Raw genomic sequence first — 24117 nt, forward strand, 5'->3', positions numbered from 1 at the left:
CGAGACCCTCCGACAAAGCCTCTTGGACTTTCATAAAACAGTTTTTATAAAGTGGAAATCATTCGTCCTTGTCCCCACTGAGCCCACAGCCACCTGTCTGTACAGACTTCTAACAGGTACAAAGCAGTCAGCGTTTTGTCTTCTGTTGGTCTCAGCACCGCCCCAGTACCTATGGGAAGCTCACCTCCACGCCACTTCAGAATGGGCTGCTTTGGAGCACAGGGTGGGAAGGGAACCAGGTCACTCCTATAAGTTCCCTAGATGTTTCTAGAGTTTCCTTTTGTACAGACGAGATCACTATACCTCCCAAGAATATAGGTTTCCCCATTGCTCCAACAGGGCAACCCGTTCCTGGCAAAATGGACTTGAAGCAAAAGATGCTTCAACCCAGATACCGTCACACCCAAGGACCCAAAAAGACCAAAGCCAGCACTATCCTGCTGCCCGTTGACCACTTGGGTCATCCCTCGGCCGCTTTGCGCAAGCCCAGTGTCTGATAACTGCCTGAGGCCAGTCAGAGGAGTAGAGGGGCCTGTGTTTTATTGATCTAATGACCTGTTGGCCCTAAAGAAAGGAATACTGAGCTGAGTTCCTGGCCTTCTCTCTCTGGGAAGACCAGCAAAGGAGAGCGTTGGTTGCTCAGAAAGATGCTCAAAGAAAGACCGATGTGTGCTACCCCTGAGAGCTCCAGCCCTAGGTCTGAGTATAAGTGTGTGTGAGTGTGCATACACACACACACACACACACAGAGCTGGCTGCTATAGCCTCAAGCCTCACCACACTAGTAAATCGGCTCCCTGGTAGTCCTTTAAAAGGTGAGGTGCTTTCTCAAAGGGGGTGATGGTTTTCATGCTGACAACTCTCAGAGCTCTACCATCTTGCTGAAATCCACTGGTTTGACACAGGGCTGATGCAGCCAAGCAGACAGCCCCACCAGTCACCCTGAGCCATCCTCTCTTCCCGGGGAGCGGACTGCAAACAGGTGAAGGCATACCAGGGGTCGGCTTCCACTGCCGGGCCCTCTGACCTCATCTCCCCCTCACCCTCTGGCAACCTGCCCCCAGCCCCCACCCAGCTAGCCCTCCCTGGAGCAGGGAGCACACAGGAATTTGATACCCCTGTCTCTGAACCGCACCCCAGCACCGCCCCCTTGTCTGCAAGCACTTCCCACGCTCCAGGGCTGGGGTTCACAGTCTCTCCCCGACCCACCACCACTAAACCGCCCACACCTTTCCAAAGAGACAATGCTGAGCTGGGCCTCTTGACTTTTAGGAAGGGAAATCCTTTAAAAAGCCCAGCTTTTCAGAGCTTTTTTTTTTTTTTTTTTAAATAAACCCCTGAAGCCAGGTGGCCTCTGTCCCAAGTGAATCACGCTCTTCATTTTCAGACTGGCTTCAGGCTGTGGAAGTGAGTAGGGGGTGGGTTGGGGGAAGCCCAACAATGCACAAAATAGAAAGAAATAGCCTCAAACTCCTGAACCCAATCTCCATATTAAATTTAAAACAAAACTAGAAGTTGGGTTTTGGCAACAAATAAATAAATAAACCACTCAGGAAAGAAAGTAAATCCCCCAGGACAAGTTCAAGCGGAACGTCAGTATCCTTGGCTGGGTTTCTGCTCCGCAGCTGATGGTCAGATAGCAGATGCAGAAATCTCTAAAATAAACTCATTATTAGGCTCACTGCATCAATTCCTTACCACAGTAGCTATTCACCACCAAATATTTCTCTTTTCTGGGTCCACCTGAGATTCGTATTCATTTCAACCGATGTGTTTCTTTCTTTTATTCCATTGAGGGAGACTTAAAAATAGTCTTCTAAAAGCCCTTTTTTCCCCTTGCACAGACTTATTTACACGACTGTAGGCCTCTTGATATAATCAGATGAGTTGGCTAGGGCTAGAGGTGTTGTATGCGCTTCTACTTCTGATTTTCCTACCTCTTTTCTTCCTAAAATTCTTTTGGGATGGCAGGCCTGGCCAAGTAAGAACCAAGAAATTACTGTTCCCAAGACATGGACCCACACCCTCCTGGAGACAAGCTGGTACTGTTCAGATTCTCAAGGGGGCCCTGCTGTCCCCATCGTGAACCAGAGTCCACCCACCTCTCTTTGGGCTCCGGCAGCACCGTTTCTGTCAACCAGGCTTGGCCTCTGTGGCTGCTGAAGGTTACTTGACCTCCGTATGCCTCAGTTTCCTTGCCTATACCATGGGAATAACAACGTAGGTGTAGTACTTTTGTAGGACAATACTCCATAGTGGTAGGGTTGTGCAGATTAAACGGGCTTCCCAGGTGGTGCTGCTGCTAAAGAACCCGCCTGCCACTGCAGAAGATCCCTGCGTCGGGAAGATCCCCTGGAGGAGGGCATGGCAACCACTCCAATATTTTTGCCTGGAGAATCCCATGGACAGAGGAGCCTGGTGGGCTACAGTCCATGGGGTCGCACAGAGTCAGACACGGCTGAAGCGACTTAGCATGCACAAGGATTAAATGAGATCATCCATGGGGAGCACTCAGCAAAGCGATGCGGACGCTTCCCCAGGTTGGTGGACGCTGGCTGGTGATGGCAGCAAGCGTGAAAATGACAGAGGAGACCAGTATAAAATAATTAAGAGTCAGGAGATCTCATTTGGAGAGCAGCTCTCCTCCTTTGCTGTTCACCTCAGGAATGTGAATTCTCCAGGCCAGCTTCTCTGCCTGAAATATGGGGCTAGCTTTTGTAGAACAAGCAGCGATACCCGAACAGGAATACTGTAAGGCTCAAAGCACTCACAGCGCTTGCCTGGAGCTGCCAGAGTTGTTTTGAGAGCACGAGTGGGTCTGAGAGGGAGGGATTATATATCTTCCTAGTCCTTTGTGTTCTTTCTTTGGCGTTTATCAAGGAAGAAGGGTTACATTATCGGGGGCCTAACCGTTTGCTGCTCTATGCTTTTGAGGACTCATTTCAACTCCCAGGGCTTCTCCTAGTCTCTGGGAAATAAACACAAACCCAAACTACCTGGTCACCGTAGTGCTCCAGCTCGTTGGTCCTCTAACAGGGCCAACAAGTTAGAAGATTCTAGAAGATTCTCCTGAGTCCCGAAGATCAAGCCTTCTGTATTCTCAGTGTCCTTAGATTATTGCTGATTAGACTACGAATTGTGTTAGTTTCCCAGTGGAAAGTGCTTTTCAGTGCTAAAGAGTGTGTTTCTAATCAATGTTTGAACTTTCAAGAGGAAGAAAGAAACTGGTAATAGTGCAAAGGAGTTTATCCTTTCCTAATTTTGGACGGAATTCTCAAACTTGGCACCTATTCTAGTCTCTCTTTTCTTGGATCTGACAAGATTCAGCCAGAAGTTGGACTTGGGTCTTTTGGAAAAGTTCTTTTTCTTTTACTGTCTTGATTCATGGTATGGAAAAATCCAGAAGAAACAAAAATGCTAACAATGCTTCAGTGCTGTGTGTTGAAGACGCCAAAGAAAGGTAAGATCCAGCTCCGTGAGCTTGGAAATCCCCTGTGCTCCCTGCCGCACCTTCAACTCGGCACACTGATTGTTGTTCAAGACATTTTTATGAACAGATTCTTTGATGCTGAAGAACATGTAAATAAGAGCAAGAGCAACAGGAAACGTAAAACTAATCTCCCTCCACCTCCTCCCGGTCGAGAAGTCATGATCATGCTCATTAAGTCTTTTTAATTGGATGCCTATGAAATTTCACGTTCAAGATTAGATTTCTTCTTTTATTATCAGTACGAGGTTTCCACATTCCTAACTGGAGGAAAGGGTGGATCCTAAGGTTTTCGGGGGGTTTGTTTTGTGTGGGTTTTTTTGTTTGTTTGTTTGTTTGTTTGTTTGTGTTATTTTTAATTCAGTTGGAGCAGTGGCTAGAAATGAAAGGGGAAATAGAAACCTCTAAGCTGATGAGAGTTAGTCATCGATAATAGTTTTTGGAGTAAATTTGTATTTTGCTACTCATTGCCTGGCCAGGCAACAAATCTGTTTTGTTTGGATCCAAGCAGCAGTTTGGGGGGAAAAAGAATCATACTGACGGTAATAGCTTAAAACATGGAATTGTTTTGATTCCCAGCTTGGAGAAATTGCAGGGCACGTTTTGTTTAGGCAATCCCTTTGACTCCAGTCTGGATACAAACGGGATACCAAAACTGTCCAGCCTGTTCCCCCTTATCTCCTACCCAGAGACTGATCTTATTACCATAATTGCAGGCTTGCCTGGCTCTTGGCAGCTTCTCCAAGACCCTTAATAGCCTTGCAGACAATTGTTGCGGCTCAGTTGTTCTGTCTGCAGGCATGGAGGTTGGGACTACATAGGAGAAAGGTTGTGTCTTCAAAGGCTGGGCATCATGGAACCTCTGCTGGCTCAGGTCCATGCCCACCCAGCTGTGCATGCCTTCCACTCTGTCCTGGTAGGGTTGCGTGTAGGTCCTGGGCCCTGTCCCTCTCCAACAGCCATCCCTCCAGCAAACAGCAGTGATACAAGATGAATGATGTAATTCTTCTTTTTGTCCTTTTGGGGGATTACTAAAAGTTCCATAATTATTTATAAATATGCAAGGGATGCTTACAAGACTGGGGTGATGGTGGTGGCATGGAATCAAGCCAATGGTGCCCTCGTAGGCATCCCACACCAGAGGAGATGCTCTCAGCCTGCCACAGCCCAAGTGTACTGGGGTAGAAGACCACCCTGGACCTCGTGTCTGGACCGCACAAGGGCACAGCTAGGCCCACCATGAGTGGGGCAACCTCCTTTGAACGTCGAAGAGAGTAGAATTCAAACTTTTCCATTCCTGAGACAAAAGAAAGGGTCTGTTTGTCTCGGGGATTGGCATGACCCGGTGCAATTTGGCAGAGCATCTCAACAAGTCTCTCAGATGTCGAGTTAGGGCAAAGCTGGAAGAGCATCTGCCCAGTACATCTTGCGCTGATTACTCGGAGCGCATGTTTCTGATTCATTTGCGCATAACTTGTCCAGGGGTTGTTGCAAGAGCCGTGTGATGGCCAGAGGAACCCAAGGAGTCTTTTATTATGTTTTTAAAACAAGTTTCTCTATGCTGATTGTCTCTCGGAGCCAAGAAGCTGCATTCTTTCAGCCCTGTGACTTCCAAACGAGGCTCCGTAAATCCAAGAGCGAGTTCTGACCTTGACTCTGGGACTGTCTGCTCTGACCCTGAGGGTGGGTTAAGGAGGAGTCTGCACTGGGTCCAGTTTCGGGGATGAGTGAAACTCACAGCTGGGACAGCATGGACCTTGTGCTCACATCTCTACAGGACCTGTGGCATCCAGCCCCTACCGGCATCGGTGGTCTCTGGGCTCACCTGGTCACAGGAGGGGACAGGACCTAGGTGACTGACTCTTTGAGAGACAGTTTGGCAAAGTCCATAAGAGTACAGGCGCTGGAGCTTGAATACCCATGGCTGCCAGTTACTAGCTGTGTGACCATAGGCAGCTTGTTAACTTCTCTGTGTCCAGTTCTCCTGTCTGTAAGAAGCTGTCTAGCCACTACTCTGAAATTTAACAGCTTGAAACAACAATCCCTGGACTGCTCGGAGTGCTGTGGGTCTGGAATTTGAGCAGGGCTCAGCTGGGAGAGCTCGTCTCTGCTCTACGTGCTATCAGCTGGGGTGACCCAGTCGGCCTGGAAGACCCAAGATGGCTCCCCGCCCAACTGACTGGGGCCTCAGAGCTTTCCAGGGACTTGAGGAGCCTTTGTTCTCTGCTGTATGGCTCCCTCATCACATGACAGTCATGTGCGCAGTAGTCTAGGCTGGGCTTCCATACGTAATGGTAGGAACTTTCTGAGAGAATGCAAATGGAAACTTCAATACCTCGTGTGGCTGGTCACGTTGACACACCTACCACGCTCTACTGTGAGTCTTTAGGCCAGCCCAGACTGCAAGGGAGGGGGCGTAAACCCCACCTCTTGGTGGGAGGTGCAGCACCCACAGACCAGAATGGGAGGAGTGGCAAGAACATCCTTTCAGATCAGTAACCATGAGGGCCGAGCAACAGAACCAACATAGAGACATTGTGAGGATTAAGTACATTAATACATGGAAAGCCTTTAAAACAGTGCCTGGTACATGGTTAGTTCTCAGTAAGTGTTCCGTTTTATGGGTTGTTCTTGTGCCATTCATGGTACATGTTGACTCCTTGAATTAAAGACTTCCCAGAAATGTAGTCATCCGTAAATCAGGGGCCCCGTGATACTCTGCTTCCTCCCAACACAAGGCCCGTGGGCGTCAGCTCCTCCGGGCGTCCCTGGAGGATCTCCCCCCCGTGTCGCGGTGCAGCCTCCGCTTTCCCTCCCAAGGGAGGCGTGTTTCCCTCCGCTCTCTTAGACGTTCTCCCGAGGGTCACCCAGCGTGGAGGCTGTTGACTCCTCCTTGACCCTGGCCTGTTTTAAATTCCTCAGGTCACCATAGAGGTGGTGGATGGTCCTGACTCTGAAGCAGAGAAAGATCAGCACCCAGAGAATAAACCCGGCTGGTCAGTGCCATCCCCCGACTGGCGGGCCTGGTGGCAGAGGTCCTTGGCCCTGCCGAGGGCCCAGGGCGGTGACCAAGACTACAAGTACGACGGCACCTCAGACGACAGCAACTTCCTCAGCCCCCCCGGGGGCTGGGACCATCCAGCCCCGGGCCACCGGACATTTGAAACCAAAGAACAGCCAGAATATGGTGAGTTTACCACCCAGCAATATAAAATCAGTGTAGAGAATAAACGAGGACGATGAGGCCAGTGGACGTGGAGCCAAGCAAAACCCTGTTTACAGTGTGTGGCTTTGGGTCTTCAACAAGGCAGACCTCATACAGACTCTGTCCACTCCGTCCACAGAAGGCCCAAGAGGCCCCGCTCACCACATTTTTCTAGAAATACTATAATTTTAAAATAATGCCAATTATCCTCGGAAGGATTTTTTTTAAGTTAGGGATCTTTCAGGTCCTGCCTTTTTTTTTTTTTTAAATGACTAAACCACTGAAATAACTTCCTCGAATAGTGTGTGAATGCTCAGTCATGTCCAACTCTTCGAGACCACATGGACAGGAGCCCAGCAGCCTCCTCTGTCCATAGACATTTCCAGGCAAGAATACTGAAGTGGCTTGCCATTTCCTTCTCCAAACTTCCTCATGTATTTGACTGTAAAAACCCGTACTGAACATCCATTTAGTGAAAAAGATGTGCCCAGCTGTCTCCTTTGACCAGGCAACTATGTTATGTTTATCACTGGTAGTGAAGTGGCCCTTTGAAACCCTCATGGACATGTATGTCTCGAGTTATCATGACAAGTGAGGCATCTCCAGCAACAAATTTCAAGACCCCGAGTTGGAACTTACAGTTTCCCATGGTTTTAGAGTAGGATAGGTGAGAAAACAAACTATTTCTATGTTCAATGGCTTAAAATAATCCACGTTCATTTCTCACTTAAGCTGGGATGGAAGACAGGGTCAGAGGAACGCAGCTCCACCCAGTCATTTGGGGACCCAGACTTCTTCCATCTTTAAGCCCCACTAACTGCGAGGGCCTGAGAATTACCCACTGGATGCTCTGCCTCTGGCTGGCAGACAGTTAGAAAGACAGAGTCTGGAAAAGGCACTCATGCTTTCAACCCCCTCAGCCTGGAGAAGACAAATCTGCCCAGATTCTATTGGCAAGACTTTGTCATATGATCCCATGTAGAAGCAAGGGAAGCTGGGAAATGTTTTCTGTGTGAACTAGATGAAGAGGAAACCGATTTGGAAAGCATCTGGCCAGTCTTCATGAAGAATCGGGCAGGGTGCCCCATGTTATAAGAGGATTTGATAGCTTACAAATACATCCACCATGATGATGGCCTTGTGGTTCAAGAGCAGACGGTCTATGAGGATGACTTGTTTTGCACCATTTGCATCCTCACCCTTACCCCCATTTTCAGCAGAAAGGCCACTTGTATATTGGCAAGTCATTTCTGCCTGCTCATAGATGATGCTAAGCAATGTCCAAAAGAGTAGGACTTTCTTCCCAACCACGTCACTTAGTTGCAACTGACATTGAACACATCTTCTGCCCATCATTCTGCTAGGTACTGGGAATCCAAAAAAGATTAAGACATGGTCCTTCCCTGAAGAGCATCTCACCTGTCTTTGAACAAAAGGAGAAAACTTAATGGATGGAGCAAAAGAGAGCCACAGTAGAGATACACAGTAAATGCTAGAGAAGCAGAAAGAGAGCTCCCAGGCCCCACCCAACTGCTCATAAAACCTTCCCCTTTCCCAGAAGTCCAATTTATTTTCCAAGAAGGATTGGGAGCATTAGCCAACCTTTCGGTAGCAGTTGCCTTCCACAGTCCCTCTTCATAGCAGCTCTCAAAAATTAGCTCATTTAATCAGCTCACTGAAGCAGAGACCCCACTTTACAAATGGGGAAACTGAAGCCTGGTGAAGTTAAGCAACTTTGACCTAAGATCCATCTCAGACAGTCTAGGTACAGAGTCTGTCCTCTTCACCACTGTGTTCTTCTGCCTCTCGGGGGTGGAGGGGGAAGCGCATCCTTTAGGGCAGTAAAGTGGGTCTATAAAGGGACAGTTGGGTTGGAAGACAGGAATGGTAGTAGAAGTCCAGGGCTGAGCTGAGCTGTTGAACAAGAGAAATGCCAAGGATCCCAGAGTGCTGGCCTGACCCTGCACAGGACTGCGGCTTCACCTGCCTGCCCAGCCCACGTGGAACATGGTCTCTCTGAGGGAGGCTCAGACCCTCAACATCAGAATCCATCCACTGCCTGTGAAAACGTAATGCCTATCCTGGGCCCAAGCCCCTTCCCTACATATCTCCAGGTATGGTCCCCAGGCCAGTAGATCAGCGTCCCCAGAGACCATAATAGAAATGCAGACTTTTAGACCCCACTCAAGGATTGTTTAATCTCAGACACACTGGAAAAATGAAAGTGACAGGGTCAGTCGCTCAGTCATGTATGACCCTTTGCAACTACTATCCATGGGATTCTCCAGGCAAGAATACTGGAGTAGGCAGCCATTCCCTTCTCCAGAGGATCTTCCCGACCCAGGAATCAAATCTGGGCCTCCTGCACTGCAGGCAGATTCTATACTGTCTGAGCCACCTGGGAAGCTCCTGATCTGGAAGCGCGAGGCCCCACACACCAGTGTTTCTCAGTATGGTTGCCCATACTCATCTGGGCATTTATTTTGTTTAATCCCAGTGCCTGGACTTCTCTCGAGATCCGTTAACTTGGAGTCTCTTGGGTGGGACCCAGGCATCAGGGATTTTTAAAGCTCCATGAGTGACACCAGGGTGCAGCCCAGATCGAGGGCCACTGCCATCCTTCCACGGAATGTGCAGGAGTGAGACCTGGAGTCTTTGTATGCTTCTTTCTTTTTTTAGTCAAGGTCAGCAGGTGACTCTCATGCTCATGGAAGTTTGATGATCACCACTTAGAAACAGTTTTTTCATCTAAAGTTTTTACACAATATATTCTGCTGAATTTATGAACATTAAGAACCCCCCCGCCTCCATTTCCATCTTGAGGGTAGAATCTGCCTCTGCTGGAGCAGTTACTGTGGCTGTCGCAGCTATCTTCACCCCAGCTTTCTAGATCTACAATTCCTGGGGAGGGGGCGGTACCCTGTCTGCATCTTACAGCATCCCTGGGTCATAGAGAGACTTCCATCGTGATGACTGTGAGGTCTCTTTTAGCAACACTGCCATCATTAAACTGTGGTTCAGTCATGTCTGACTCTTTGCAACCCCATGGACTGTAGCCTGCCAGGATCCTCTGTCTATGGGATTTCCTAGGCAAGTATTCTTGCCTAGAGAATTCCATGAACAGACCATGGGGTCGCAAAGAGTCAGACATGAGTGAGCAACTCACAGACACACACACTCCCACATTGCAGGCAAATTCTTTACTGTTTGAGCCACCAGGGAAGCCCCAGACATCAGGATTCCTACTTTATAAAGAAAATCTGGTCCCTTTATGGAACCCCTAAAGCAGTGCTTCTGAGACCTTTATGTGCACACAAATCACCTGGGCAACTTGGTAAATGCTGCACCTGAAGTCACAGATGAAGAAAAGGGGCGGGCGACCTGGTGAAGCCGACCCTGCTGGTCCTCGGAACACGCTTTGAGAAGCAAGATTGTAAGTGTGTAGCTTACAAGCTACAGTCACTCGGTAGCATTTGCAATGTGGATGAATCATTACTGCTTCTCAGTATGGCTGACGGGAATATACAGATTCCAGAATTCTTTACAGGATCAGATGAGCAAAGTCCCCTTTTATTTCAATCAGCAAGAAAGTATAGCACAATTTCTAAGTGTTTATCCCTGTGTCGGGGGCTGGGGAGGATACAAGGAGAGAACATTCAGCCCAGGAAGGTGAGGTTCATGCAGTGGCAAAGCAGTGCCCATCACTGGGCCTTTGTACTTGCTTCCCTGTCTGAGGCCAGCTACAGTTGCCATAGGAACTGGGCTTAGTGGAGGCTATTAATCGCAAATATGTAAAGTTAGGGTTTTTAATAAGAATGCAAATGTCTGCAGCCAGAGTATTTCAGAAAATCCTTGGTGAAATAAGTAGAATGTAACAGTGTCTTTGGAATAAATTATAAAATACTCAACAAAGTTCAGTTCAGTCGCTCAGTCGTGTGTGACTCTTAGCTACCACATGAACTGCAGCACGCCAGGCCTCCCTGTCCATCACCGACTCCTGGAGTCCACCCAAACACATGTCCCTTGAGTCGGTGATGCCATCCAGCCATCTCATCCTCTGTCGTCCCCTTCTCCTCCTGCCCTCAATCTTTCCCAGCATCAGGGTCTTTTAAAATAAGTCAGCTCTTCACATCAGGTGGCCAAAGTATTAGAGTTTCAGCTTTAGCATCAGTCCTTCCAATGAACACCCAGGGCTGATCTCCTCTAGAATGGACTGGTTGGATCTCCTTGCAGTCCAAGAGACTCGCAAGAGTCTTCTCCAACACCACAGTTCAAAAGCATCAATTCTTCAGTGTTCAGCTTTCTTTATAGTCCAACTCTCACATCCATACATGACTATTGGAAAAACAACAAAAGATAAACCTAATTTTTGATGGTGGAAGCATGTAATGACCATGAGTCAGCTCACCTTTGGCCTCTGTGGGTTTGAGATACTTAAGTTGTCACCCAGGGCAAAGAAAGGGTCCAAATAAGTATCTTTCTGTCAAATAATAGTATACCATCCCCAAGATTGCTCTGAACAACCTGATAACGCAATCAGATGAACACAGCGAAGTGTAATTTGGGCTGGTAGTCAATTCTTTGCAATTCTCTGACAGATTGTGGTCCTGTTTTAATAGATTTCATGGTGATTTTTTTGGAAACGTTTTTCTTTGTCTTGTTGAATTATAGCCACATAATGGGTATCTTGGTCTTCTCTGGTGGCTCAGATGGTAAAGAATCCACCTGCAATGCCAAAGACCCGGGCTTAATCCCTGGCTTGAGAAGATCCCCTGGAGAAAGGAATGGCTACCCACTCCAGTATTCTTGCCTGGTGAATTCCACGGACAGAGGTGCGAGTCGGACATGACTGAGCGACTAAGCACACACATACAATAGGTATCTTAAGGAAGGGCTGTTTGGGCCAGAATCAAAGCTGCTGGAATATCAGGATATAGAGCAGGATATGGCCAGAGCAGGCAGATCTCAGATCTCATCCCAGCCCACCAAGTTTGAGCTGTGTGACCTTAATCAAGCACCTTAACCTCTCTGAGCCTCAGTGTCCTTATCCATAAAAGGTGAGTGTTTCCACCTACCTTGCAGGGTTATTACAGCGGTTCAATCAGGGTGCTTAGACAGAGCCGCTGGTTAAGGCAGGGCTTCAATAATTGGCAGTCACAATCATCTAGCTAGGATTAGTGGTGGAGGTTTGCCAGTGGCTGAGCCAAGACTCAAGTCTCTTCAGTTGCCCAAATACTGTAACTGGACCACAGAACTCGAGTGCCCTGAAAGTATATAATGACCACTTTACAATTTCAAATGACATCCTGGAAGCCCAGCTCCCAGCCCACTGCCCTGTGGATTGTTCTCTGCCCTCACTCAGCTCTTTGATGTCACAGATAGGGCTGCCACAGCCTCACATAAACGTTCACAGGGACTATTCTGCTGTCTTTGTTGCCGTCCTTGTAATCACTGCTACTCAAGCTCATCTTCTGCTCTCAGCGATGCTCCCTGGTAGGTAAGCCAATGAAAACAGGCTTATTTGATCATAGCAGAAGGGAAGACTGCCCTCAGAGCTTTGTCGCCTCCCCTACATCAGAAATTCCCTTCCTGTCCTTCGAATACATTAAACAATAGAAATCCCTGGGAGGAGGGGCTTGGCTGGGATGCTCCTCCAGGGCTGTGTGCTCTAGACACTTCTGGCAAGTGGACTGACATGCCTACTCTGTTTCACTTCCTTGCTAGGCCAATAGGAATGATCAGCTATGTGGGGATATCGATGTTCCATGTCTAACTTTGGGGGCCCAGTGTAAAGAAGTGTTTGGAAAATAAATGGCTTTGGTAGCTTTTTTTTGTTTTTAAGCCATGGAGAAATCCACTTACTGAAGTAATAAATCCTTCATGGTTCCAGAGTCTCCAAGCCATTCAGAGAGCATTCATAGGAAAGGTTGTTCTGGTATATTTGTGACAGCTTTTGCTACTTTATTGTTTTCTTTTAAGAATTAAAAATAGTATATTTATTTTTTGGCTGTGTTGGGTCTTAGCTGCCCTGTGGCATGTGGGATCTTAGTTCCCCGACCAGGGATCAAACCCACATTCCCTGCATTGTCAGGTGGATTCTTAACCACTGCACTACCAGGGAAGTTCCCATTCTTGCTACTTTAGAAACTGCTCAACAGTGAAAAAAAAAAAGAAAGAAAGAAAGAAAAGAAAATCCATCTGCAATGCAGGAGATGCAGGTTCGATCCCTTGGTCGGGAAGATCCCGTGCAGAAGGAATCGGCAATTGACTCCAGTATTCTTGCCTGGGAAATCCTGTGGACAGAGGAGCCCGGCAGGATACAGTCCATAGGGTCGCAAAAGAGTTGGACACGACTGAGCGACTAAACAACAGCACACTAAACTTACTGGCTTAAAAGCACAAATGTCTCTGAGAGAGTCTACAGGCTGTCTGCACCGTTGTTCTGCTCTGGGCTGACTTGGCTGGGGCTGTGTGCTCCAGCATGGCCTCATTCCCAATGATGGGGTCCCTGCTGGCCAGCTGGGGTGCAGGGACCGGTGGGCCTCTCCCCCTCTGGCCCCCTGCCTTCCGGGCTCACCCAGGCTCTTCACGTGGCGGTGGAAGAGTTCCCTCAGGGACAAGGCAAGCCCTGAAGCACTGGCACTTTTCTAGCCTCTGTGTTGCATCATGTTTGCTTTTTTTTCAGGGGCCAGAGCAAGTCACGGAGAAGGTAGTGGCAGCCCACTCCAGCACTCTTGCCTGGCAAATCCCATGGATGGAGGAGCCTGGTAGGCTGCAGTCCATGGGGTCACTAGGAATCAGACACAACTGAGTGGCTTCATTTTCTCTTTTCACTTTCACGTGTTGGAGAAGGAAATGGCAACCCACTCCAGTGTTCTTGCCTGGAGAATCCCAGGGATGGGGGAGCCTGGTGGGCTGCTGTCTATGGGCTCGCACAGAGTCGCACACGACTGAAGTGACTTAGCAGCAGCAGCAGAGCAAGTCAGTGGCCCAGGGCTGGGGTGGGTAAGAAAGGGGGTGGGTACGAAAGGGGGTGGGTACCCAGAGAATTATGGAATCATCTTTCACATAATTTGATACAGTACTAACATTCAATAATTTAGATTAAAAAAAAAACCAACATAAGAAATTACCTCAGGCAGAGATTCCAAGATGGTATGTTTAATGCTAAAATCTCAACATTCAGAGACAATATTCCCCCAAGCTAGCTCTCCCTCTTATTATACCAGGGAGGACATACTGCCAGAGAATTCTGGGTGGTTGAGGCCCCTTTGCTTCTGCTGAGCCAAGCGAGATACCTCTTGGCATCAATCACCTGGATTGTGTCTTAGGCTGAGACCAACCCCGCAGTGGACAGCAACTCTTCCTCTATGAATTAATAAGCTTTCTCTGACTTACCCATTGCCCCCTTTTTATGAGTCTGAAGACAGTAGCATCTTGACTGGTGACTTTTTGTGGTGGTGGTTGTTCCTTTTAACAAATCAGACCCCAGGAAGAGTCACACGGGAGGTGCTGAGTGTGTTCCTGCGTGCATGTAACACATGGATACAGCCACAGACAGGAGTGCAAGCATGTGATTGTTTCAGGCACGTCCTTTGTGTTCTTGGCGAGCTACCAAGAGGCCTGGGAGGTGCCAGCCCCGGCCCCCTGCTCAGCGATCTCTCGGGTTCCCCTGCACTGATGTTCAGGAGGAGATGGAGAGATGGAGGCAGCCAGGGTGGGAGGGGGAGCAGACCTGCCTCCCTTGCACGAGGCAGGAGTTTCAAACATCTGCTTGGCCATGTGGTTGGAAAATCATGTCTTAGAAGGAAATCAAAATTCGGAAAAACCCCTTTGAGGGAGTCAGGAGAAAGGGATGGGGCCCTCGGGGGCAGGTGAGGTGTGGCTGGACCCTCAACCGTGGGTTAGGGGAAAGAATTAGGACTGCCCCCACCGAGTCTTAACAATGGGCTAAAGTCAGTGGCCCTGGGTTTGCCTGAGAGTGAACACACGGTAAACAACAGCCTGGGAGTCTGGCACGGGTCCCACAGTTCAGGTAGAAACATGTGTGGACCGCATTCTTGCCAAGCCTATGTAATGACAATCACCGAGACCTGTTCCGAGTGGAGCAGGACCCTACCCTGTGAGGCCAATGACTGGGGCTGCATGCTTGGCACTGGCAGAGGCCCCAAGGCTGGAGGAAGATTTGGATAAAGTGGGAAAAAGTAGTTCAGAGGGAGATGCTGCAGAGTCAGGCTTTTGAGCAAAACCACTTGGCACTAGGGCCCTCACTTTCCTTTCTCTTCCCCTTCCCCTTGAGTGGGTCACCCAAGCACTCCAGGACTTAGTTTCCTTACTCTTAAAAAGAGGAAATCAGGTGAATTCCCTGGTGGTCCAGTGGTTAAGACTCCAGGCTTCCAAGGCAGGGAGTGTGGATTTGATGCCTGCTCAGGGAACTAAGATCCCACATGCCGAGCAGTGTGGCCAAAAAATTTTTTTCTAATTTTTTTTAAATTAAAAAATAAAAAGAGCAAGTTAGTCTAGATAACATACCAACCTCTCTCGTGGCCCTCAAGCCCCCAGTCTGGTTCATTTCTCCTTTTTCCTTACCCCTCACTGATTTCTGATACACTGTATCATTTAGTCATTTTTGTGTGTGTTTTTTGATTATCATCTGACTCTTCTCACAAAACTATTAGTACCACAGGGCAGAGATCCTTGCAAGTTTTATTTAATGATATATCTCATATACCCAGAATTGGGCCTGGCACATAATAGAGTATTTGTTGGATGGATGTTGAGTGATGACCTCAAAGAACCATCTAGCTCTACCGTTATGTATCAGTTATCTGGGCTTCCCTGGTGGCTTAGCTGGTAAAAATCTGCCTGCAATGAGGGAGACCTGGGTTTGATCCCTGGGTTGGGAAGTTCCCCTGGAGGGGAGCATGGCAACCTGCTCCAGTATCCCCATGGACAGAGGAACCTGGCGGGCTACAGTCCATGGTGTCGCAAAAGAGTCAGACTGCGACTAAGCATACATCAGTTATCTACCGCTGCATAACAACCATTCCAAACTTGGTGACTAAAACATTAGCGGTGTATTATTTCTCACAGTTCTGTGACTCAGAACTTCAGGCAGGGCTCCACTGGGCAGCTCCTCCAGTGCCAGCGGCATCAGCTGCATTTAGCTGTCCCTTGAGAAGTGTCTGGAAGGTCCAAGAAGGCTTTATTCCCATGTGGAGTGTTTTGGGGCCCTTCATGTGACTCCTCTCTGTGCATGTGAAGGAACTGATGGCTGTCATTTTGGAAAATCTTTACCGCATTACTGTGCGGCCCCATGCTCTGTGGGTGTGTACATTCTCAATAAGCACTTACGAGGCATCTTCTGGGTTTCCCTGGTGGCTCAACGGTAAAGAATCTCCCAATGCGGGAGACCTGGGTTTGATCCCTGGATTGGAAAGATCGCCTGGAGAAGGGAAAGGCTACCCACCCCAGTACTCTGGCCTGGAGAGTTCCATGGACTGTATAGTCCATGGGGTGGCAAAGAGTCAGACACACCTGAGCGACTTTCACTTTCAGACATCTTCCGGGCTTCCCCAGGGGCTCAGTGGTAAAGCATCTGCATGCAGTGCGGGAGCCACGGGAGACTTGGATTTGGTCCCTGGGTCAGGAAGATCCCTTGGAGGAGGCCATGGCAACCCACTCCAGTATTCTTCCCATGGACAGAGGAACCTGGCGGGCTACAGTCCACAGGGTCTCAAAGAGTCAGGCATCTTCTAGGGGGTCAGAACCTCAGAGAGAGGCCCTGCATCATGAAGCTAATCCCTGAAATGAGCACTGGGGCCATAACTTTTCACCTCTGGCTGGCACCTGGTCCCCTCCAACAGTGGGGATGCTGCACGTGGGCAGTTGGCAGGCAGCCGGATGGGGGCTGTGAGGGTTCTTTGGGCAAGGCTGGTGACCATCTCCCTGCTCCCTTCCAGATTCCACAGATGGTGAGGGCGACTGGAGCCTCTGGTCTGTTTGCAGTGTCACCTGTGGGAATGGCAACCAGAAACGGACCAGGTCTTGTGGCTATGCATGTACCGCCACCGAATCGAGGACGTGTGACCGTCCCAACTGCCCAGGTGGGTGCGCTCAGGGCTGTGGCTCTACGTTCCTGGAGAAGCTTTTCCTTTTTGTTCTATTTTCTGTTTTGTTATACAATTTCCAAGTGTTATACTCCATTTACAGTTATAACAAAATATTGGCTATATTCCACGTGCTGTATAATACATCTCTGTAGCTTATCTTACACCCGAGAGTTTGTACACCCCACCAACATCCCAGCCCTATGGCGCCCCTCCTCACCCTCCCCACTGCTCACCACTAGTTTGTTCTTTGTCTCTGTGAGTCTGGGTAAGGTTGTAGCTTCTATTTAAAAACTTATAGAAATTGACTGTTTACAAGACAACCATTTTCCTAATGAGAATTCTGACCAGACTGGGACAAGAGGCAATGAGCTTAGAGGATAAAAAGATGGATTTTCTGAGCCTGATATGCAATTGCAGTAAACATGACCTAGAAGACAATGCTCCCATGTACTTAATTTAAGGCGTGATTCTGGTTAACTTGGTCCTTTGATGTGGAATTGGTTGTACCTTAAAGAGACACATGAAGACGGATGTTCATGGGCTAATAAGGAAGCCAGGATCAGAGGCTTAACAGCCATCCAAAGAAAAACCGTGCATTAGCCTGAGAGTTGCTGAAAGTTCCAGAGGGAGCAAATTGGAGCACCTTGGCATTTAATTATTGCTTTAAACTGCATCGTCCATGTTTTTTAAAACTTAACTAATAGTTGCAAACTTAGTGAGAGGCCATATTGGAGTAGAAAACAATTGTGACTGTAGTAGTATTGCCAAACCGCTGTCTAGTCTTGTTTCTGTATGGCCCACACGTTTTTAAAGGGCTGTGAAGAGAGAGGAAGAGGAGGAAGGATATGCAACCAAGTCTGAACGTGAAATGAATTTATTTACAAAATGTAAATAGATGCATGGACATGGAAAACAAACTTACAGTTGCCAAGAGGGAAACAAGTGAGGAAGGGGTAAATTAGGAGTTCAGGATTAACAGATATATCCTACTATATATAAAATAAACAACAAGGACCTACTGTATAGCACAGCGAATTATACTATTATATTTTGTAATAACCTATAATGGAAAAGAATATGAAAAAGAATATATATGATATACATATGATACCGAATATATATTCTTATCATTTTATATACATACATATATATATCACTTTGCTGTACACCTGAAACTAATGCAACATTGTAAATCAACTATACTTCAATTTTTAAAAGACCATATGTAGCCTGCTGCTGCTGCTAAGTCTCTTCAGTCGTGTCCGACTCTGTGCGACCCCATAGACGGCAGCCCACCAGGCTCCCCCGTCCCTGGGATTCTCCAGGCAAGAACACTGGAGTGGGTTGCCATTTCCTTCTCCAATGAAAGTGAAGTTGCTCAGTCGTGTCCGACTCTTAGCGACCCCATGGACTGCAGCCTACCAGGCTCCTCCATCCATGGGATTTTCCAGGCAAGAGCACTGGAGTGGGCCTACAAAGCCTAAAATACTTTCTGACACTTTACCTAAGAGTTTATCAACTCCTGGTCTGTGGTTTTCCACCTACCATGTTCCCTACAGACAGGTGGAAAACCAACCTAAAATACTACCTCAGGCTCTTCCAAGAAATCACACTTTCCAAATGGTTTCCTCTGAAAGAAATTTCAGAAACAGAACATTTGATTCCCCACACCCCAGACTTCCTTTTGCTACCCCTGGAAACTTTGTTCTCAAACCACAAGGCTGAGATTTACAAGAAAAATGTCGGGGAGCAAAGAGTTTTCTGCGGAGAGAGACGATCAGATTGGGCATGCGCGTGGTAACAGATGGGCATGCGCAGAAGACGGGGCTGATGCGTGAGAAAAGGCAGTTCCGGACCCCGTGAGCCGTGCGGATGGATTTCCGAAAGTGCTTGATCAGTTTCCATCAAGAGGTTTCTCCCATACTCATCACAATGAAACAGAGTTAGAAGTCTGGTGGGATGGGTAGAAATAAACCAACAAATAACGAGAAGGAAGAAGAGGAGGAAGGCGGGAAGAAAGGGAAGAGGAGCGGGAGAGGGAAAGAAGATGAAGGCAAGATGAAGCGAAAGAAAATGAAGGTAAAGATGGGGAAGATGAAGAAGAAAAAAGATGACGCGGAAGGTCATGAAGAGTAGAGCTTTTTGAGTATTTCAGTATCAAGCAAACTTCTAAGGTCTTTGCATGTGTTATTTCGTCTAATTCCAACTATAATGTCATGAACTAAACACTGATGATGGTGTTCATTTGGCAGCTGTGGAAACTGGGACGCATGGGCTAATTTGTCTAGAGTCGCGGAAGAAGCAAGTGGTCCAGCTGGGATTTGAATCTAGGCAGTCTGATTCGAGAATCCATGTTCTTAACGATTAAATTCTTCCACCACCACCAGGGTGAAGGGTACTGGGCTCAGGCACACGTGAATACAGACAGCATTTCATGTCAGGGCTAGGCAGCTTGCCTGTTGCTTTCTCCTCCAGAGTTGGCATGCAGACACAAAACAGTGGACCTAGATAACTTGATAGCAGATATCATCTCTCCTCCCATTTTGAATGTTTTCTCTCACTGCTGAAAGCAGCATGGCCAGCAGCCCTGTTCATACATTTCCTTCTCGTCTGACCTGGTTTCCATCCTTTCTGCCTTTCTGTTCCTGACTCCCCCAGCTTTGCAGGGCTCCCTTGAACATGAAGGATCTTCTTTTGCACTATCTCTTTCCTTTCCTGATGTCTTCTCAGCCTCACTGGAAAGACTTAAGGGCCAGGCAGTCTCCCTGATCTGGTGGTGATGACCCTGTAAAAATCTGTCCCCTAGGCTGACCGTACAAATAAGTTCGAAGGGCCTCACATAAAATCAGAGAGAGCCCCTTAAACGAAATCAACTCACACCTAGCAGGACAGCCAAAGTTCTCCAACAAATAGGCCACATTCCACTGTTCCTTCCTCTCCTGACTGCTTCCACTTGCGTGGGATTCCCGTTTGCAAAGGAAGCCTGGGTGCGGATGGTCATTTGAGTAGGGCAGGGAGCCTGGAAACGTGAGGCAAACTAGGTTCCGTTGCTCAGAGCAAGTAATGACAAACCCAGCATATTCTTTTTTTAACATTGAATTTTTTTGTTTTGAACTTTTTAATATTTATTTTATTCAAGTATAGTTGAATTACAATGTTGTATGGCAAAGTGATTCAGTTATACATACATATATATACATATTTATACTGCATTCTTTTTCATATTATTTTCCATTACGGTTTAATCATAGGGTATTGGATATAGTTCCCTGTGCTATACAGTAGAACCTTGTTGTTTATCCGTCCTATATATAATCGTTTACATCTGTTAATCCCAAACTCCCAATCCATCCCTCCCCCAGTTTATTCTTTTTGCAGTATCATCAGCGGTGCTGAAAGTCCCAACATACAAGAAATGGGTCTTTTACCTCAGAATGAGCTAGATAAATATTCAAGGAGAAAATGTCAGCCAACACTTACTGCTTCTTACGCTAAGTGCTTTCTTTATGCATAACTCATTTAATTCATCCAAGGCTCTGAGGAGGGTTGTTGGTTCTCCCTATTTATGGATGTGAAAACTAAATCACCCAGAGGTTCTTGGGCTTACCCAAGTCACTCACTTGAACCCCAGTGAGTCAGTCCTTAAGACCAGTGTTAACCACTAGACAAGTTAACACTGGACTTCCCTGGTGGCACAGTGGATAAGAATTTGCCTGCCAATGCAGGGGACGTGGGTTTGAGTCCTAGGTCGAGAAGATTCCCTGGGGAAGGAAATGGCAATCCGCTCCAGTGTTGTTGCGTGGGAAATCCCATGGGGAGAGGAGTTTGGCAGGCTACAATCCATGGGGCTTCAAAAGAGTCACACACAAGTTAGTGACTAAACAACAACACACAACACCAACACACTCTCCAGTCTCTGGCTCACTTTGCCAGCCTGACACCTCCAGACAAACACACATCCTGATGTGTGTCTAGCACCACCCAAAACCCCACTCCTGGGACCAGGGAATGAGCTCCTTAGGACATTCAGGCACATTTGGATCTGATTTCATGCCGCAAATGGTATCTGGGGTTTTAATATATTTTATGCTCTATACCTGCTTTTTACTGTTTCCTCTGTTGGCAGGTTTCTGCCCATGAGTAGTAATGAGTACAAAAAAGGCTTTGTTCATGTGTATTTGTTTTTTTATTTGCCAGTGGGGCTGGGGCGGGGGCAGGGGGGTGACTTTTTCCATATAACTAGAGAAAAAAGAGCTCCTGTCTGTGTCTAGGAATTGAAGACACCTTCAGGACAGCTGCCACCGAAGTGAGTCTGCTTGCGGGAAGTGAAGAATTTAATGCCACCAAACTGTTCGAAGTCGGTATGAAGAGTTTTCTTTTCGTTTTCCATCCAAATATTGATTTAGTGTCTTAGAGATTCCTTTAGCCTTTGCCATGCCATCCTTGGACCCATTTAAGCACTGCGTCTTTCTCTTATGGGGTCCAGTGCTGTCGGCCTTTTTCTTGCTTGCCAAATATACACCAAGCAAAAGGGAGCCTCCTGCAGTGACAGACGGAGACCAGCAGCCTTGCTGGTGGGACCACCCTGCCCCTGGCGTGGGGCTCACCCATCATGGGGCCTCAGGCCTCAGGGAGTCTCTTCTCGCAGCCCTCACCAAGTGTCCCCAACGAAATAAAGAAGTGATGATGTCAGTTTCCCAGCAGAGGGTCACGGGGAAGAAGGAAGAGAAAGGGCACTTCCTCAACGTTTTGCCTTCCCCATCCCAATCCCGCCCCCGCCCCCCACCATGTGAGTTTTCTGTAAACCTTTGTAACACCCTGCTACTCCTCTGGTAGAAAGTGCCAGAGCAAGTACCATAAACATGGGCCAAACAGAGTTAAAAGTGTCTACTCAGCAAGGGGAAATCCTGCTGTATAAAAATAGCTGCATATGCTTCTGGATGTGATTTTATATTGCAGAAAGGTAAGATTCCTTCTGCCCCATTTCTCATTTGCACCCACTTCTGCCCTCCTCAGCCAAGCTGGAATCAGTTTGGAAATTCTGTTGCCCAGGACTTCCGTTACAGTCCTTCATGTACACCCAGCTGCCACTAGCAGAAGCCTTCTGCAAACACAGTGCGTTTAATCCCCAAAATTTAAAGGTTGTGGGAGTTTTGTGTAAAATAGTAAAGCCGCAAGGCAGGCTTTTGGGGCAGAGAGCAACTCTGTCTTCCCCCGTTTCCTGCCCCACAGGCAAGCAGCTGCTTTGCCCTTTCACAGGGGATGGGACCAGGTGCACCCCCCGCCCCTGCTCCCCCGGACAGCTCAGGACACACCGGATGAGAAGGGATGGCATGTCAGTCAGGTTCCGGGCAGGAACAGACACAGTTCACGCTCAAATCAGGTGACAGAGGAGCATTTGATGAGGATCTGTTGGCAAAGGTGTGAGCAGGTGGATGGAAACCAAGAAGGGCTTGTACAGCACTCTGGGACTGGCAACAGTGGGGAGCCCGCACCACCCGCTGGACTAAAGGGCCTAGGGGAAGGGTCCCAGAACCACTGGGTGGAGTGGACACACTCCTGACTCCCAGAAGGATGTAGCCAATGTGTTAACAGGGAGAGAGGAGCCTCAAGGACAGCACCCTTACCTCGCCCCTTCTTCCTTCTGCCACTCGACCTGGTCCTTCCATCGGCGTACCCCAGTTAGAAACTAGGGCTCAGGGAGTCCACAAACCAGACCCATGCAGGGCAGCCTTCCAGGGCAAGGCAAAGGGAGATGAGGAGACAGAAGGAAAAATGGAATATGCCCAGCAGGGGTGAGAAAAGCTTGACTAGCATAAGGTCAAATGTCTTAACCGACTCCTGCCTCAGTTTTCTGATCTGAAAAATGGTCTAAGGTAATGGTGTATGGCCTTCCCTGGTGGCTCAGATGGTAAAGAGTCTGCCTGCAATGCAGGAAACCTGGGCTTGATCCCTGGGCCAGTAAGATCCCCTGGAGGAGGGCATGGCAACCCACTCCAGTATTCTTGCCTGGAGAATTCCATGGACAGAGGAGCCTGGTGGGCTACAGTCCATAGGGTTGCAAAGAGTTGGACATAACTAAGCGGCTAACACTTTCATACTTTAATGGTGCCTACCTCCTAGATCTATTGTAGAGTTGAATGAGTTGATACTCATAAAGCACTGAAAACATTCACACTGAATACTCCGTGTAAGTCTGATCAAAAAAAATAATAATAAGTCAATGGATGCAAGTCCTGTATGTACTTGACTTTTGATGCCCTTATGCCCTGGAGGGAAAGTGCAAAGCTGTTTTCTGGAGCCTCTGTGAATCTTGTTTCTGAAAACCCTGCCCTCTGAGGAGGACCCCCCACTGGCTCTGCAGACCTGCACTTCCCAGGAAACACTTTCGTTCCTTGCAGCAGCGCACGCTTGCCGGGGTGGAGTCCCAGAGTCTGGCACCTTCCTGCAGGTGGCGTTCCCCACCCTGTTCTGTGTTTGGTCTGCTTACCTTCTGGTTTAACCCTCCTGGGACTTTCTTGAGATGGGTGCTGTTTTTATCCCCAGCACTTTATTTAGAGATGGGAAAACTGAAGCCCACCAAGGTAGCATGCCTTGTACAAGGTCACGGAGCTACTAAGTACTTGAGCCGGGATTTGACCCAGGCAGTCTGACACAGGCGCCCACACATGCCATCTGAGGCCAGGCCTTTCCCACGCTCCTGAGAGGTGCCCCAGATCTCTCTTCCTCATTTCCCTCCAGCTGCAAGCTGGCTCCCAATCCTGACCGCTCGATTTTCACTCTTGACACCACCAGCCTCCCAGGACCCAGGTCAGTGGTGGGGAGTCACTTCTGACACCTCCCTCCCTCCCCTCAAGCCCTCCAAGGCCTGGCAGCCCCACCTTCCCGACTATTCCTGATCCCACCCTCCATACCTGCCAAGCATCTCGCTGGGACTCTTACAATAGGCTTTGAAGAGCTTGCTGTCGCTCAAAAACCATCCATGCTTCCGTAGTGCCCTCTGAATGAGCCTAAACCACACTGAAGACCCCCAGGTCCTGACACCAGTGATCTCCCTTCTGTACATCCTCTGCTCTGGGGAAACAACGTGTTCCCTGCCCTCAGACTCTCTCTGCTTAACCATGGGCCACACAGTTACCGCCAACCTGGCTGGCCTTCCTCGCTGCTCTTGGACGAAGTCTGGGTCCAGTCCAGCCCTCTGAGATGGGACTGGACACTCAAAACCCTCCCTGGGGGAGCCCCCCGCCTGCGAGGGACAAAGGCGTGGGAGCAAGAGGAGGCGGGGAGAGCTTTCAGACGGAGGGGCAGGCCTG

General features: G+C 48.3%; 1 protein-coding gene across 2 annotated transcripts in view; it reads left to right on the forward strand.

The window, feature by feature from the left end:
• ISM1 (isthmin 1) overlaps positions 1-24117 on the forward strand; it is an 89532-nt gene that overhangs the window by 60535 nt on the left and 4880 nt on the right. For both annotated transcript variants that reach the window (XM_018056928.1, XM_018056929.1), the window contains 3 exons: positions 6410-6674; positions 16655-16798; positions 21076-21165. In XM_018056928.1, the coding sequence (XP_017912417.1) occupies positions 6410-6674; positions 16655-16798; positions 21076-21165 (499 nt within the window). The remainder of the gene's footprint in view (positions 1-6409; positions 6675-16654; positions 16799-21075; positions 21166-24117) is intronic.

This window comes from Capra hircus, chromosome 13 (genome assembly GCF_001704415.2).
Source record: "Capra hircus breed San Clemente chromosome 13, ASM170441v1, whole genome shotgun sequence".
Classification (NCBI taxonomy): Eukaryota; Metazoa; Chordata; class Mammalia; order Artiodactyla; family Bovidae; genus Capra; species Capra hircus.